Raw genomic sequence first — 17,999 nt, forward strand, 5'->3', positions numbered from 1 at the left:
CCTCACTTCTTCGGATGCATCCGAAGAAGTGAGGTTTTTACTCACGAAAGCTTATGCCCTAATAAATCTGTTAGTCTTTAAGGTGCCACCAGACTCTTTGTTGTTTTTGTAGATACAGACTAACACGGCTACCCCCTGATCCATTTGTGTCTTTCTCTTGCTGAACATCAACACCTGAGGCATTTGCAGAGAGTGTACTTTCACACTAAAATAAAACTATTAAACAAAAGTAAGTTTAAGAAAGAAACAGAACAAGTATGCAAGTTGAATTTTTGCATGATGCGTCATTTGTGTTCAGCTCTGGATTATTCTTGGTTATCCACGTCTGCTAATGAAAATTCAGAAATTTTAATTTCAAAACTGAAAAATGTGACTCAGATGGTTCCACTCAATATGGCAGTTTTAGTAAAGGGGATACTAATTCATATTTTGACAGTTAAAAGAATTGAAAATCTACCTGATCTTCTTTAAATCCAGTTTACTGTTTGTATTAGGGCAAGAAAACCTGATCACCGACTACATATTTGGCGATAAGTAGCAGAACACTCTGAAATGAAGAGCTATGCATAGTATACGAAATGTAGTTTTCTGCATGTTTTGAATTTCGTTCACTTTGGTATGGCATACTATTTTTTTTTATTTTGATGGTAATATGTGTTTTCCCATTCTTCCAATTTAAGTCACAGATTTCAGTTTTTTTCCCCACGTTTGTATATTAGTGCTCATTACCATTGTGGCCAAGAGACTTTTCTTGATATCTTACATTTTATTTTTAAAGAGAATTTTTCAAACCATTGCCACATCTTCATTTGTGTATTTAGTTGTTTCTGTTGGAGGGTCTATGTTGGCATGTTAAAAAAACATTGTGGCTTTTCTCACTATATTAATCATTGCTCATTGTTTCTGCTAATTTAATGTTGCTGAGACTTTTAAAATATTATGAGTGTGTTTCAATCTATAAGAAGAAAGCATTTACATTCAGTATTACAGAATAACTCCTGTAGGTTTTAAAAATTAATTCTCTGTGTAAAACCCTGGTAATCAATGTAAGAAAAAAGTTTTTCTCTCAGTACTTGTTCACAAAATGAATGTCTTTTCAAATGTCAGTTCAATGTACAAGAGAACAAATAGATATAAAAAGGAAAGAAGTTTAAAATAATCTTGGTATGTGTGAAATATGTGTACAGTTAATTATTTTTATTCAGTTCAAATAGAAATGTTTGCAGTTTAGCAATTCATAAAATTAGCATACTTCTAAATTAGATGTGTACAAAGCCAGCAATATAAATAGATCTAGTGTAATTTAATAATAAAGAGAATAACCAATGATAGCATGTGTAACTGTTGAGATCAGCACCCCATAGCTATTGGAAACACTCTCCCTTTGGCCTCTTATATTGCTACCAAAGAACCACACCCTGAGTAATAGTGGTATCTTTCACTGGTTGTGTACCCTATTACCTGTTAGTTTTCCTGGTGGAGATGTCTGGATTTATTTTTAAAAAGTGATTTTTTTTTTTTTTAAATTGGAGTTAAAAAAAAAAAAAAGTTGTTGGGGGGGGGGAAGGGGGAGATAATTTGTGTTAATTTTAATTTGCTTAAAATGACTTTACCAGCATTGGAGGCCTTTATTTCCTAAGGGCTGACCTTTTAGGACTTACTTTAAATTTTCAAAGTCGTGCACGAGGATTTAGCCACTTAACTTGCTTGAATGACAGTGAAATTTTCATGGGGAAAATCCTTGTGTGTATCACTTTGAGAATCTATCCCTTAGTGTCTTTACTGAAACCTTCAACTTCAGCCCTAGAAATGGCATCTGCTCGATGTAAATCCTTTGAAGTTAATGTGGCTTGGGCTTTAGCTACTCTGAACAGAACATAAACAACCATCCTGCTCTCCCTCCTCCTAATACTTCCATTCTACTACCAGCCAAATTTAAACTTGAACTTGGCTACGAGTATAATAAAAGCTTTTTCTTAATTTTGCCAGTTTCTCTCTCCAATTCAGACTGCTTTCAGTTAGTTGTATTAGCTTCAAAGGCTTCATACCACAGATGCCAGGCTAGGGCTAAAGCTGCCAATTTTGGCAAATACTCCTGGGCTTTAGGATCCTACGGCTTCTAACAGTGTTGATCTGAAAATGCTGATAGTGTTAATATCCAACCCAGGTTAGTTTTTCCCTAGCAACATAGTTTCTAAAATGTTTCCTTTTTTAAATTAATCAGAAATGAAGCTTGCATTGCTATGTGTGGCATAGTATGTTAGATGTGACTCCTTTAAATTCCCCTCAAAACATAACAAATTATAGGTTTTTCTCGTGTAGTAATAAACTAGCTATTTTTTGTCTTGGTCAAATATATATATTTATTTAAATATCTTAAATAGATTTGGAACAAACTGTTCTTTATACCTCCCCCCCACCCCCGCCAGTATCGCACTTTACAACCTCTTCTAGTCAGAAGTGGAAAATAAGAGGTCAAATACATATGCTAGCCAGCTTCCTATGCTTTATTAACTTGTTCCTCTGTTCCAGCAGGTGCAGTTTGCCTGCTTCTACTCTTGAGTGTAACATTCTTATCATTAGACTTCTGGAAAAATTGTGAGTGAGTGTTACTGTAACCAGTTTCTCATTGTCCTTGAAAGACTATAGTTGTTACCTTGCTTTGTTTTGGGTACTAAACAGTTTCCTGTTTTACCCTAACTAGTTGAACATAATCATTTTCCTTTTGCCTATTGGGGTCTGAGCTCTTGTGACCATGAAGAGGGTGGGTTGTTTGTTTGTTTTTGTTTTGTACTGCAATGCATAAAGAAACCCGTTTTTAGGGATAGGATGGATGAAGGGAGGTTGATGTAGTTATTCCTTGACACAGTGCAAAGGGAGGGCATGGGAAGGAAGTGGTGATTTTAGTTTTTCCTTTGATAAGCAGGATAACTAAAGGATTTCACTTTGGTTTTATTACCTGATACTCTGACTCATAGACTCCCAAGGCTAGAAGGGACCACCATGGTCATCTAGTCTGCACACTGCAAGCCACAGAACCTTGCCCGCCCACTCTTGTAATAGACACATAACCTCTGTCTGGGTTACTAAAGTCCTCAAATCATGATTTAAAGACTTCAAGTTACAGAGAATCCACCATTTACTCTAGTTTAAACCGGCAAGGGACCTATGCCCCATGCTGCAGAGGAAGCCTCCCCCTCCCCCACCCCATCTCTGCCAATCTGATCTGGAGGAAAATTCCTTCCGAACCCCAAATATGGTGGTCAGTTGGACCCTGAGCATTTCGCCAAGACCCCAACATCGAGATGCCTGGCAAAGTATTGTCTGTAGTAACTCAGAGTCCTCCCCATCTTGTGTCCCATCACTGGCCATTGGGCGTATTTGCTACTACCAATGGCAGATTGGCTACATGCCATTGTAGGCAGTCTCATCATACCATTCCCTCCATTAATTTATCTAGCTCAGTCTTGAAACCAATTAGTTCTCTCTCCCCCCCCTCCCCTCTTTGCCCCTTGGAAGCCTGTTTCAGAACTTCATTCCTCTGATGGTTAGAAACCTTTATCTAATTTCAAGCCTAAACTTGGTGAGGGCCAGTTTATATCCATTTATTCTTGTGTCAACATTGGCATTTAACTCAAATAACTCCTGGCCCTTCGTGGTGTTAATCCCTGATGTGTTTATAGAGAGCAATCATATATCCCCGCAGCCTTCATTTGGTTAGTTAGGCTAAACAAGTTAAGCTCGAGCCTCTTCTCATAAGCTAGGTTTTCCATTCCTCTGATCATCCTAGTATTCCTCCTCTGCACCTGTTCCAGTTTGACTTCATCTTTCTTAACCATGGGAGACCAGAATTACATACAGTATTCCAGATGAGGTCTCATCAGTGCCTTGTATAATGGTTATTTTTGAGGGAATTCTGCACCAAAAAAATAAAAATTCTGTGTACAATATTTTAAAATTCTGCATATCAAGTCATTTTCAATTATTTTGGTAATTTATTTCAAAATACCTGTCTGCAAGTATGTCTGTAACAATATAGACAATAAGATTCAGGAAATGTTTTTTGACAAATAGATTCCTTACTAGGCCAATTAGCGCATCTCTATGGCTCCACAGAGCAGGTGGCAATACTAATATTTCCATGTATGTCAAGCACAGAAGACTTTAAGGCAGTGGTGGGCAAACTGCGGCCTGCAGGCCGCACGCGGTCTGTCAGGGTAATCCTCTGGCGGGCCGTGAGACAGTTTGTTTACATTGACTGTCTGCAGACACAGCCACCCGCAGCTCCCAGTGGCCGCAGTTCGCCGTTCCCGGCCAGTGGGAGCTGCAGGAAGTGGCACGGGCTGCAGGGATGTGCTGGTCACCGCTTCCCGCAGCTCCCATTGGCTGGGAACAGTGAACCGTGGCCACTGGGAGGTGCGGGTGGCCGTGCCTGCGGACGGGCAATGTAAACAAATTGTCTCGCGGCCCACAGGTGGCCCACCCCTGCTTTAAGGGTATGTCTGCATGGTAAAGAAAAACCTGTGGGTGGCTCATGCCAGCTGATTTGGGCTCGTTGGGCTCAGGCTGTGGGGCTGTTTCATTGTTGTGCAGACTTCTGGGCTCAGATTAGAGCTGGAACCCTGGAACCCTTCCACCCAGCAGGGTCCCAGAGCCTGGGTTGCAGCCCCAGTCCAGAAGTCTGCACAGCAATGAAACAGCCCCACAGTCCCAGCCCGGCGAGCTGCAATTGGCTGTCATAGCCAGCCATAAGATTTTTTTTGCTGTGTAGACCTACCCTAAAGGGCAGCACATCTTTTGGTGTGAAGTTAGGCTATGATCTGCCATAGTACTTAAATATGTGCCTAAAGTTTAGCACTTGAGTATCCCCATTGAAACTATTGCTTTGACAGTTTTGGGCCTTAGTGAGTGCCATGGCTAAGTAGTACTCAGCACGTGACTGTACAGTTGTTAGACTAGAGTTGAAATTGTTATAGACAATAAATTAGAAGGGCAATTGTGATGGAGGCTCCAGCATGGCAGTGGGGAACGCAGGCCCCTAGCTGCACAGAAGTGGGGGATCACCCTGCAGTCCGCCCCTCTCCGCTGGAACATAGTCTTGGCAGTGAGGCTGCACCCGACCCTGACACAGCACAAAACAAAATGTTTACATGCATCACCCATTGATACATATGGGGGTATCTAAAGAGAGAATTTGGTCCTAGTAATTTACTGAATTTGTAACGGTCTGTCAGCTCGTTTGGATAAAGAGTATCTCTTGCTGTGTTTGTATAGGGCCTATAACAATGTAACCCCAGTCTTAGTTGGCTTTCTAGGCATTACTAGAATACCCACAGTACTGCAGTATTTGGCGAAATAGTAGTGAATGATATTCAGCTGAAGCCAAATAGAGGATAGAGCAATAAAGGATAATCATTATAGGCAGAGCTGGCAGCAATGCCTGTAGTTAAGGTTGACATACTTTTCATTGTAAGGTTTTTTTCTGTTGCTTATAACTTTGCCAAATGTAACTGTTAATGCTAAACTTTCCATGTTGGAAGTCTGCCTCATGTTGAATTTTTATGGGAAATTTCAGCAAAAATGCCCAGCCATTTCCAAGAACGAGGTTAGGAAAAAAGTTGCTTTGCTGATGTTAAGTTCTTACATCTGTTTCATTGAGAAGTTCTAGCATCTCTGTACTTTGACATGAAATTTGACAGGAGGGGTCACATTTGGGTCAGAGAGATGCCTCATTCTTTCACTGTGAAAAATCTATCCAAATTTGGCAGCATTCGTAAGCTTCTGGAAATTGCTATTTGCACATGCTTGGTAGAGTTATCTAAATTTTCCTAAAATTCAGAGTACATTAAGTGTGCTCCAGCCCAGGACTGCAGGTACTGAGCAGGACTCTTCCTGCGATTGCTTCTACTGGATGCTAGGGGAGGCTATACAATAGGGCACCAGAACTGAGAGCAGGACACTCTCACTGCTCCCCAGTTGATGCCCAGGCTGTGCTTAGGAAAAAAAGGAAGATACAGGTCTGTCTCATCTTACACTGGGGTTACGTTCCGCGGTCAGCGCGTAAAGCGAAAACCGCGTATAGTCAAAATTACATTGAGTGTAATGGCGGGCGGAATCATCCGCTCTACAGGAACAGTATTTAAATTTTTTTTTTTTTTTTTTTTGCCGACCGCATAAAGCTGAATTCGCGCATGTTAAATGTGCGTAAGAGGCGACAGACCTGTATGGAAAGAGGGCCAGGTGGGGTGGAACAGGAGCTGACTGTGTGATAAGAATAAAGGGAGACTGGTGTGAATGAGTCACAGAAGAGGGAAATGCGTGCACGTTACTCCAGAGGAGTTACACTTTGCAGGTATGCCTCCTGACACCATGTGGGGAAGCCATCTTCAATGGGGTCAGCCTGCCTGTGGTCCCATTGGTAAGAATGGGAGGCAGCAATCAATTCTGCTAAGGTCAACATTACAGCTGTCAGTAATGCTGCCATTTCTCTGGAACTACCATCCAATTGAAAGTAATTGGAGATGTCAGCTATGTTGAAAAAGGGCAAAATTTGGAGTTTGCGTCTAATAATCTCTAGATGATAAGAAATTTTAAAAAATCTCCAAATATCATGAGTTGGCAACTCTGTCTAGTGAACAACCTGGGTTACGCTCTATATCTCAAATTTACAAGATAATATTCAGATTTGCTTCATTTAAGAAAAGATCTTATGTAGTGATAAAATGATACTTTAAAAATAGTAACGAATGTAATAAGGCCTCCCTTCCTTTCCCTCAGAGATCCCTTTTTTGACATTTTGATAGTACTGCTGTATTTGGTCAACAACCCAAGTTTCAGGTCTAGATATCTTTGACTTCTTTCTTGCACCATGTTTACATTTATTTCAAGATAGAAAGTGCTATAGAAGTGCAAGGTATTTATAGGGTTTCCAGTGACATGCACAGTCGTTCACTAAGAACTAGATTGAAACAATGTGTTTAAAATGAATCTGATCCAAATATTTGGAGTCATTTCAGATAGCTGGATACATTTATTTTTGTGAGAGGTGAAACTTTTTCACAGTGTACTAAGGATGTTCACTTTAGTGTCCTGGATGTGGGAGGGTTGAACAGATACATCCTGTAAGTGAATAATTATAAAACACAGAATGAGAAATATGTTTAAAATTGGTGGCAAAGAGGTGGTGTTAATGAAGTGACTCCTCAGCTACTTTTTGTATTACCTATAAACTGCACCAGCAAGGAAAAATTACCACATTGCTCAGATGTTGTGATCTGGGTGGCGGGGGGGAATCAGCCTCTGGCATTTTAAAACTGCTATGTTGCAGAGCTGTGGAGGCAAAATATTACTGTTGAATTTCTATCACGCTTTTTTCTGAGTGTGTGTTTTCCTGTCATCATGCATCAGTTCAAGTTGCTGAGTATTGACATGTAATTAGCGAGAAATGTTCCTGATGCAGCTAGGGTTTCCGCTCAGTACTGCATGCTAATTCTGCATGTGGAAAAAAGACAGCGATGAAGTAGCTTTAGAACTGCTTAGCCAAAAATTGAAGATAGAGATGGGTTAAGTTGGAACTATAAAGTAAATATTACAGTAGTACTATATATGTTCTGATATACACTCTCTAGCTTTCTCTTCTGGGGTTCTGTTTTGTACTACAGAGTTTGAGAACTAACACCCATTACTACATTTTTAAACAATAAATATTAACACCTCACAAGTAATCACGTTTTTGAAAAATGTAGATGTTTTTAGAAATAAAATCAGTCCAGTGGCTTTTGTTGGCTTTTTTTTCCCATTTTTTTGAATGGTTGGTGCTCTGGAGCATTTATATGAATATAGCATATTTGAAAGTTCCAACATGGTGCTATTGATTCTATATATGAAAATAAAATTGCACAATATTGTGTTTAAGTTCCTGAAAATGCCATCCAAGAAAACAGAAAAAAGCATGACCAGGGAGGTTTTTATCATTTTTTTCAGATAACGAAAGTAAAATGGAAAAATGAAAACTTATGTAGGAACTGAGACAGAGTGGGGATGTGTCTGTGTCAAATTGTGAATTCCCATTTTGTTTATTGTAACATCTTTTTTTTGTTTTTGTTTGTTTTTGGAGGGACTCCGCTTCATTGTGGATTAGTCATTTTCTAGTACAGGCTTGACACCTATCTGAATGACTGTCTGAGAAGCTGGCACAGAGCAATCTAGAGTTTGCAACTCTGATTGTGTCTGTTCTTCAGGTCCATCCATAAGAACAATGAACTCAACTCAGAAGTGCAGATGGTATGGCGGGTAGGGGGGAGAGTTGGAATGTAGAATTTCCCCAGCTCAGCACAGAACCCAAAGAGGTCAGAGACTATGTTTAAGGGGGAATGCTCTCTGCAAAGCAGGGGGCTGACCACTGCCACATGTCAGAAGACTGAGACTGGAGAGGAAGAGAAGGGAGGAAAGGGTCTGCTGTGCTTGAATGCAAACCTGACTTCAGATTCACAAGAGGAGTGAGATCACATTGTGACATTCCCCAGAGTACAACCTGGACTGTTGAACTGCAGTGTCCCCTAACTCTCTAGCATGGGATGCCTTTTACACTGCTTTACTGTCAGAACAGCCACTCCTGGCCTGCTCATGCACAGCAACTAGCATATAAAATCACTCCCAGGTGTTTACATGAATGCTTTCCCAGCCATTCATGAATAGATACAGGGTGACACTCACATATCCCCAGTCTGAACCCCAGAAATGTGTATCTTTCATGTCCAGGGCTCTTCTAAACAGTGAAAGCTCGCAAATAATCTGTCATTCTAACAATCAGTAATGAATATGCACCAGCCTGTTGACTTGAGTAGAGATGTCCCAAACACTTCAATCAAACACACTGGTTTAGAGAAAACCACAAAACAAGTTTATTAACTAGAGAAAGATAGATTTTAAGTGATTTACAAATGTTAAGGCATAAAAGTCAGACTTGATTACAAAAGAAATTAAAAGAAAAACATGCAAGCGGATTCCTAAACTTTACTAAGGCTAATAAACTTAAAAGCAAAAAGGTTTCTCTCTCCCAAAAGCTTCAGCAGACTGTACTGGCTGGAAAAACCTCCAGACTAGGACCACTCCCCCCCAGTTCAATGATGCTTCCTTTTGTCTTTCAAGCGTTCTTGCTACCATAAGTAAAGATGGAAGGAGAGGGGTCTAGAGGCATTTTTTCCCCCTTCTTATACTCTGACCCTTTGTACTGGAAAAGTCTTTGTTGGGTCATCGGATCAGCAGTTCCATAGCATAGGTGAGCTGCCAACTGTCCTTCAGGTGAATTGTAAATTTCTGGTTTACAACTCCTCTGCTGGTGACTCTTCAATGCCAGGTAATGGCCTTTTAGCACCTAGCTGGCGTGACAGTGTGCCTTTGTCTTTGAGAAAATGGTCTGAGGGCATTACCCAGAACTACAGAATATTTCTGTAACAAGCATATGGTAAAATCTCATAGCTCCATATACAAAGTTGATATGCACATTTTAACAGAACAGTGATGTTGAGTAGATTGAGTTTTCAAATGATACCTCACAAGGCTTACTTTGTACAAAATATATCATAACAATATAAAAGTGGTGAACATGGGGTACAGGGTGTCACACACACCCACGAGGTTGTTTAGGTAGTCTTCCAAAGACCTGTAACTTTCTAGGGCTGTTTAGTAAAGTTCTCATGGCTAAGAAATTCCTTGTATTCTTTGTTTGCCTGTCACATTGTTCCTGACTTGGTTAATTAAGAAGCTCAGAGCACCCAGTGGGAAACTCTGAGGGATTGTTTATAAACAACTGGGGAATCAGGAAGACTCAGTTGCTGGTTCCAGGGTATAAGAGGTCTGGAATGAAGAGCCCCATGTTCCAAGGAAGGGTTGCAGGAATGACATCTGCATCCAGGAGTGTGCCTCAAAGACCCTGAGCTAGCAATAGTGATCTAGCTCTGCCCAGTCCCAGTTGGTTCAGGAGCACATAGGATCCAGCAGTTGGGTCCACTCACAGCAGACCGCTGTCCATCCTGAGGTGGGGAATGGCCCAAGTTGTGCCAATATTATCCTAAATTTCTGACATGTTGGTGTTCAGCAAATGATTTAAACCTCCTTGAGAAATTAATAACCCCTAACATAGTCCTAAAGCATATTGTGATAACCTCACAGTTGGTTATCTGAAAGATTTGGTATTGCAATGACACTTGTTGTAACTCTTAAAAAGTCTGACTTCAGTGGGGCTTTGGATCTGGCCCTATATTTATTTCATCTAACCTTTTGGTAAGCATATTATTTGCATTAAATATAAGGAGAACTTTGATCAAAATATACATGCATGTTAAATAAAGGAGAGATTACAGAGTGAGTTTTGAATTACAGTTTTGAATACAGATCCTACATTTCTTCAAGTGCTTAACGATATATTTATTCCACTATAGGTGTGCACGTGCTAGAGATTGCAGATATTTTACTAGCAGTGTACATCTGGGCCACGCATGCACACTGACTACTTACGGCGTAGACAGTGGTGCTGGACTAAATGCCACTCCAGTTTCTTGGCCTGAGATGGAGCACTTCTGAGCCTCACTTGTTTAGCTTACCTTATAACATTTTGTAGATACTTTTTTTAGTCAATTGTTCTTATGTAGAATAGGGTAGTGTAAAATTGCCTTTTGGCATTTAAATTATAGTTATATTACATAGTTTTAGGGAGTTATAACTCTCTTCTCCCCTTAGTTTTCTAGTAAAGGAGGTTTTTTGTAATGCCCCAAATCCCCTGGATTTATATTTTGAGAGTCTCTGTGAAGGAGCCTTTCCCTTCAAAAGTGATCACAACTCATAGCCTTTTTTGTTTAGGGGGAGTCATATGTCCCTGCTAAATGCTGTGTGTGCAAGTTGTTCTGTGGAAGAACAAAAAGAATCCAGGGAAGCAAGGCTACAGGTGTATTTGTTAGTCTGCTCCATATGGGCACCCTTAGACCCAAGCCCATCTGGACACACTTCACCCCTCTGTACAACAGACTGCAGGATTGAAGAGTGCTCTGTCCATTAGTTCCAGGGACTGTTCCTCGAAGGAGAGCTGTAGGAAGTCTCAGTGGGAGTTACAAGAAGGTAGTGAGAAACACTTCTCCAAAGAGATGAGGAGCACACATCCCCATGAAATCTTTGGGGAAGATGGGAGGAGGAAGAGGTCAAAATCTCCTCTTTGCTTCTAGAGAGACCCTGTGGCCCGGTATGGATACTACTGTGGCTTTGAAGGATCATGGTACCAAATTTTCAGTACGGCTGCACAAGGGCTCTATGCCTGCTCCAAATGCTGAGTCCCTTGGTATGCAGGCCTCTTCAGTACCAGTGAAGTCGGCCCCAGCTGCTTCTACTTCATTGGCACCAAGTAAATGTTTGGCACCTGCTAAACCATTGGTTCTGAGGAAGCATTTGGAACTGAGCAAACTTCATTAGCACTGGTACTGAAGGACCTGCAGGTCTCTAATAAACCTGAGTCCCCTTTATTGTCAGGAAGTATACATTTATGTATGAAGGTACTGTGCCCAATAAGCATACTTGGGCACACTAGCTTCATACATCGTCACACTGAGAGACTGACTCAGGCAACAGTTCACCCAGCCTCAGGATCCTCCAGTGCAAACTCATCAAATTTCTCTCAGAGGAGGAAGAACATCCTACAGAGGAGGACATGCAGGCACCATTAGTCATCTCCTTTTCTCTGGATGAGACAGTAATCCCTTCAGCAGCATCATGCCCCATTGACTATAGGAGCTTTCAGGACCTCATGGAAAGGGTAGCTGATGCACTGTAGGAGGAAATTCAGACGGCTCCTCACAAACTTTGTCATTTTACACGAGACTCGGTCAGGGTGAATTGTTCTGTCCATTAACGAGGTCCTTTCGAGCCTGTGAAAACAGTCTGGCAGACTCCAGCTTCCATTGACCCAAATTCTAAGACAAAAGACAGGGAATATTATGTGCCATCCAAATGGATGTAATATCTGTACTCCTAGTTGGGGCTTGGCTCTGTTGTGGAGGTGGCTATAAATGAATGGACTAAGCATTCCAGCGTGGTCCCATGAGAAAGGGAAGTGAAACCTTTAGACTTTCTGTCTGAAAAAATTATTCTTTTTCAAGCCAGCAGTTTAAAATAACCAGTGTGCTTAATGCCAGCATCTGTAGTGATGCATCATTGTGGCTTCAATTGCTTGGAATCCCAAGAGAGGTCCAAGCCACAGTGGAGGTTCTTCCATTTGAAGGACCAAATCGTTTCAGTTGGAAGACTAATTGCAAGGATTCAGTGCATCTCTTTTGTCCCTCGGCACATATGGTCCTGCAATGAAGAGGAAATAGTATAAACCTCAGCCTTTCCCTAGACAAAAGACTATGCCACCTAGTTTCTACTGCTAGAGGCCTAGTGAACCCCCCCAGGAAGCAGCCATGGTTTCAGAAGAGGTGGTCTACAGCTCCTGCTTTTTCTTCACAGCCAGTCACAACTAGTAAACATTCCTTTTGAGATGCTGGTCGAGAGCTGCAAACCAATCTTTCTTCTGGATCTGCCGCTGCCTTCTTCCCTGCTATTTGGAAACCCCTTGTCCTGTTTCAGGGAACAACATAATGGACGAATGGGTCTTGGAGTTCATAACATCTGATTATGCAGTTCAGTTCCATACTACACCTGTTTCCTCCTCCCCACACACACACCTTCTCTGTCCCTTTTCAGGGACCCCTCTTATGAGAGGCTTCTCATCTCTTAAGTAATAAAGAGGTGCTTCCACCTTAAAGAGGGAAAGGTTTCTATTCCAGGTATTTCCTTTCACCCAGGAGGAAGAGGGAGCTGGGTTTTGACAGCTTTTACAGAGGCCCAATTTGAACCCTGGGCTTCATGTTCTTTCTTTCTTTCACTTGTCTATCAAGACCGCCCTTCTTCATTGTGACCACATCAGCTGGAAGGGTGGGAGAGAAAGATTTCATTGCGAACTGTCCCTTACACATTCTTCTACATCGACAAGGTATCCCTCAGACCTCACCCAAAGTTTATACGTAAGGTTGGTCTGAGTTTCATTTGCATCGGTATTCTTTTGCCAATATTTTTCCCTAAACCATATTCTAATCATGATGAAGCTAGATTACATACCCTGGATATTCAAAGGGTCCTTGCCTTTTATCTTCAGAGACAGAAGCTCTTTTGATCTTCTCCGAGACTCTTCATTTCCTTCCTCATTTCGAAGATGAGGAGTACTCCTATTTCCACCCAAAGGTTATCAAAGTGGGTGTTGGAATACATTAAGCTATGTTATGATTGACAAAGGTAGTTTCGCCAGCTAATATTAGGGTTAATTCAGCCAGGACCTGGGTGATCTTGGTAGTTTCCCTCAGGAATGTCTGCATTAGTGATATCTGTAAAGCTGCCACATGGGGTTCCAGAATATCTTCTCCAGACATTGAGTTGGTAGCAACTTCTGCAGCCGATGCCTCTTTTGGTAGGGCAGTCTTTCAGTCTGTGGTAGATATTTAGATCACTGCTTGGAAGTCACCTAGAGTGGAATACACTTATGGACAAATACTTGAAGAAGAAAGAAGGGAAGGTTACTTAGCTGTAGAGTAGAGGTCCCCAAACTGTGGGGTGCACCCCCCTAGGGGGTCACAGAGGAAAGGGAGCACCACCCAACCCTGCCCCCAGCCGTGGTCCTGATGCATGGCCCCAGCTACCAGCCTCCCCCCGTCCCCAGCCTCGGTGCAGCTCCACACTTGGCCCTGGGCCCAGCTGTGGCTCCGCTCTCAGCCCTTGGCCGTGGCTCTGATCCTGGCCCGAGGACGAGGCTGGGGACTGGAGTGGACCTGCGTCTGGCCACGGGCCCCCAGCCTCAGCCCCTCGCTGCGGCTCCAGCCCCATGCCCAGGTGAGGCCCCAGCTTTGGCCCCCTCATGCCTTCCCGCATCTCCTCCTTCCCCCTCCCGGAGTCGCGGCCCCACTCCTGGTCCTGGCTCTGGTGGGAGAAGCAGAGGGGCGCAACCCTCAAAAGTTTGGGGACCACTGCTGTAAAGTAACTGGAGTTCTTTGAGATGTCATTCAAATGTGTATTCCATGACTTGCCCCCTTTCCCCTCTGCTTCAGAGTCCCTCTGTAATATTATGGAAACCATGATAGAGAAGGAACTGGAGTGGTGATTGAGCCTGCTCTGCTCTTCATACCTTCAATAATAGGCACAAGGGTGATCGTGTATAGACCAGATAGACAATGTGAGCAAAAAATCTGTAATCTCTGGCACGTGGGGCACATTTACATCTAGACTGGAATACTCATATGGACAAAACAGCTTAAAGAACTCCAATTACTGTACAGGTAATTAACTTCCATTTCAGATTTGAAAAAAGACTGCAGCAATATTATACTTCATTATTAGGTACCAGGGTTTTATTACTAATTTTCATTTTATACAGAAATAGGAAATGTTTGATAAGTCTCTTTTTCAACAGAATGGCTTCCTTATGAAATTAGCTTTCTTCTAAGTCATGCGCTTTTGCTTTCTTAAAGTTATATCAGTTACAGGATTTCTTCTTTCATTTTTGTTTTTTCTAAAGACCTTGTGTGGATAGTAATGACCGCACGTTTCCGATTGCCTGCTGGCAGAACCTACAATGTACGAGCGTCTGAGCTGGCACGAGACAGACAACATACAGAGGTGGTCTGCAATATTCTTCTCCTGGATAACACTGTACAAGCTTTCAGAGTTCATGTAAGTACAGTTATATGTATTATTTAATTTAGTAACAGTTTCACTGTGTACCTGCTTTAATTTGTATATACCAAGTATTTACTTTTCTTCACTGAACTGTGTCATAAGTTTGACCTCCAAACAAGACATGAAAAGTGTTAAATAAAAAAAAACAAAAACACCTTAATAAAGCGAGATACTATATTTGAACAAACATGCTTGCACATGTGTATAATTAGCCATCTTGTGTACCTCATCAGTTTTGGCATCCTCTGTAAATACAGTACAAACACTCTGTTTGAGAATTGAGTGTTAGGAGCATAGTCTTCTGCTATCTGATCCAGTTTCTCTTTAGGGCCCCTATACTGCATGATGAAGCCAATGGTAGTTTTCACATTGAGTTGAATGGAAGCAGGAACAGGCTCTAATTGTTTGTCAAGTGTTTGCATTTTAAACACATGTATCATTTGTAATGCTATCTACATTCTTGACTATATTTCATATGTTTAGATAAGTTAATGTAATTGTATTTACTATTGAATTTATAGATTTTTCTGAATATCATCATATCTCTTTCTCCTCTGCTTTTCTCAGATTATATTCTGTTTAGTTTCCAGTATTGTTATCTTTTCTTAAAAAGACATACATAGTATATACCTTAAAGAAGGGTAGGAGAGAAGAACCAGGAAACCAATGGCCAGTTAGTTGATGAATGATATTGGCAAAATAATTACAAATATACTAATGGAGTCAGTGTGTAAATATTTGGAAGGCAGTTTTCTTTTAAAAACGGGGTTGAATTGAGAAAATCTAATGACCTACCAAGCTGTAATTACTTATAGAATAGATAAAATGAAATTGTGCGTTCTTGTACACGTATATATGTTTATTTACGGTATTTGGACATTCAAAAAACATTTGACAAAGACCCTTACAAAAAGCTATTCAAGAACACGAAAGTTGTCGTGGAATGAAAGCTAAAGTACTGTCATGGGTTAGAAACTTGCTAAAAAAGAAAAAATATTCTCAACATGGCAAAAGGTTAATAGTGCAATCCCCATTCTTATAAGGACAGATGTTCAATTTATATTTATCAGTGATCTGAAAAAAAAGTGAACAATGTGGTGGCAAAATTTGCAGATGGCAAGATTATTATGATTAATCAAGACTAGAAAAGACTGAAGATTTCAGAGGGTTAGGTAAATGAGCAGCATGATGGCTGATTGAGAGCGGGGGATAAAGGTGAAGTGGAGTTGAGAAGGAGCTTCACTCTGGTGAATCATAGATGTGTTTGAATATTTTTTCTGTTGGAATGACATTTTTAGGAAGTTGTAAGCAGAGAATTTTTAATTTTAAAAATATGAACAGCTGTTCAGTTTAGCAGTTGGGAAGTTATTTGGGATATAAGAGAGAGAATCACGTAACTGAGTGTGATTATTTCATTTAAAGTACAGAATAAAAACTGAATTTTTATCTCTTCTTTCAGAAACCAAGTAGCAATAAAGCATCTCCAGTCTTTTCGCAGCCTCTTTTATGCATAGAGATTTTTAAAAGATTAAAATAAAATATGTTTGTATTGCAGTTTAACATTATTGGGATGGCATTTCTGAACAAAATGAATGTCATTATAAACTTTTGGAAGAAAAATAAATCACCAACATCATCTCTGCCGTTAACCATCGCAAAAAGGGGTTGTAAAAGTTCAGTGTAATGTAGAAACAAATGAGAGCTGCCAAGATTGGAAGATAGAGGAAATATGCCCTCCAGGAGAAATTGAGTTTTCACATAACACTGTTATTTCTTTCTTTGAATGATAGGAAGTAATTATTAGTAATCACTATGGTTCCAATTTTGTCATGGTAAAATTAAGTACAATTAATGGAACGTTTATGTGGCAAAAAAGGACAAAATCAGGGTATGGTCATGGTGGGACTGAAGCTGAAGCCAGAGCTCCGTTGCCTGGGGCTGACAGCCGGAGCCGAAGAAGTCACAAATATCTGTTAAAGTCATGTAATCCGTGACCTCCATGACCAAATTGTATCTTTAGTAATTACTATTAGGATCAGAGTCTGTGCATAGAGCTGGCAAGTTTCTTTATGCAACTTTGCCAATAAACCAAGATCCTGATCTGTGGCCCTCTTTGTCCCTTCTATTCGGGTCATCCAGTAACCACAAAATGTCAGGGCTTGTCTACACGGTGTCAGCAGAACACAATAGAGGGGTGTGATTTGTAAAATGCACTAATGTGCATCACTCTGATTGCGCCTATAGACCTGCTGACCTAATTTGCGTTGATGAAGTCCGATTTCAAACAGAAGTACATGAACGTGAATAATATACCTTTTAGAGTACTCCAGCAGGGTCTACATAGGGCAGCTAGAGTGCAGCATGTTAGTGCACTTTACAGATCACACCCGTCTGGTGCGCTTTGCAGTGACCTGAAGAGAAGCCCTCAGTTATGCAGAATTGTTTAGCTTTGTGAGAAAGATCAGTGCTAGCCAGTGATTAAGAAGAGACCATCAAACTTGTCATTTTAGACATTCCTGGTTTGAACCTAATTCACTTACAGTGAAAGGGTAATGCACTTAACCTACACATTGTTGTACAGCGTTATTCCATCCCAGCCTTTGCTTTGGGCAATTAATTTTTAAAAAGGTGGGGATCAGGATTTCCTATAATCCCTGAGGAGCATATTCATTTTTTTTAAATTGATGGGATTTTTGCACTGCCCCCACCCCCTTCACATCTCACAACTGCCTGCTGTCATGAGGGAGCCCAGGGGAATCCCCCTACAATGTATAGCAGGGAGGAAGGTGCAGGCCACCCTGGAGAGAAGATTATTAGTGGCTGGCTTTGGGTTGGGGTATCAAATACCACCTTGCCCCCAACTACTGGATTGGCCCAAAAATTTCTGGTTGAAGCTTTTTCTTTTTGAGTGAAGGAGAAGCAGAACTTTCTTCCCACCCCGGAAATCAATGATGGTTCTATTATACAGAGTTTTCTGGAGGAAGGGTATGCCAGCAGAGTGAAAATTGGGATTCTACACACACTGACTCTACTCACTTCTGCATTGACACTATTATCACAGCTGCAGAACTTTGAGGAAAATTCCAACTGTTTAGACTAACAGTTTGGTTCAATAATTTGTCTGTCTGATTCCCAGATCTCCATTTTATTTGTGAGCAGATTGTGCGCTTCCCCCATCTAAAGTGTTTGTAGGGGCTGGTGCCCCTGCAGGCTTTAGGAAGAATGCTAGTCTGAGAAAAACTAGA

General features: G+C 41.1%; 1 protein-coding gene across 4 annotated transcripts in view; it reads left to right on the forward strand.

Moving 5' to 3' along the window:
- Nucleotides 1-17,999, forward strand: part of PTPN4 (protein tyrosine phosphatase non-receptor type 4) — a 214,436-nt gene that overhangs the window by 33,397 nt on the left and 163,040 nt on the right. For 3 of the 4 annotated variants that reach the window (XM_034785419.1, XM_034785420.1, XM_034785421.1), the window contains exon 2: nucleotides 14,594-14,748. In XM_034785419.1, coding sequence (XP_034641310.1) covers nucleotides 14,611-14,748 — 138 coding nt within the window. In that variant the 5' untranslated portion in view covers nucleotides 14,594-14,610. Of the gene's footprint in view, nucleotides 1-14,593; nucleotides 14,749-17,999 lie in introns of those variants that run through there. The other variant, XM_034785422.1, reaches the window with a different exon arrangement.

This window comes from Trachemys scripta, chromosome 11 (genome assembly GCF_013100865.1).
Source record: "Trachemys scripta elegans isolate TJP31775 chromosome 11, CAS_Tse_1.0, whole genome shotgun sequence".
NCBI classification, from domain to species: domain Eukaryota; kingdom Metazoa; phylum Chordata; order Testudines; family Emydidae; genus Trachemys; species Trachemys scripta.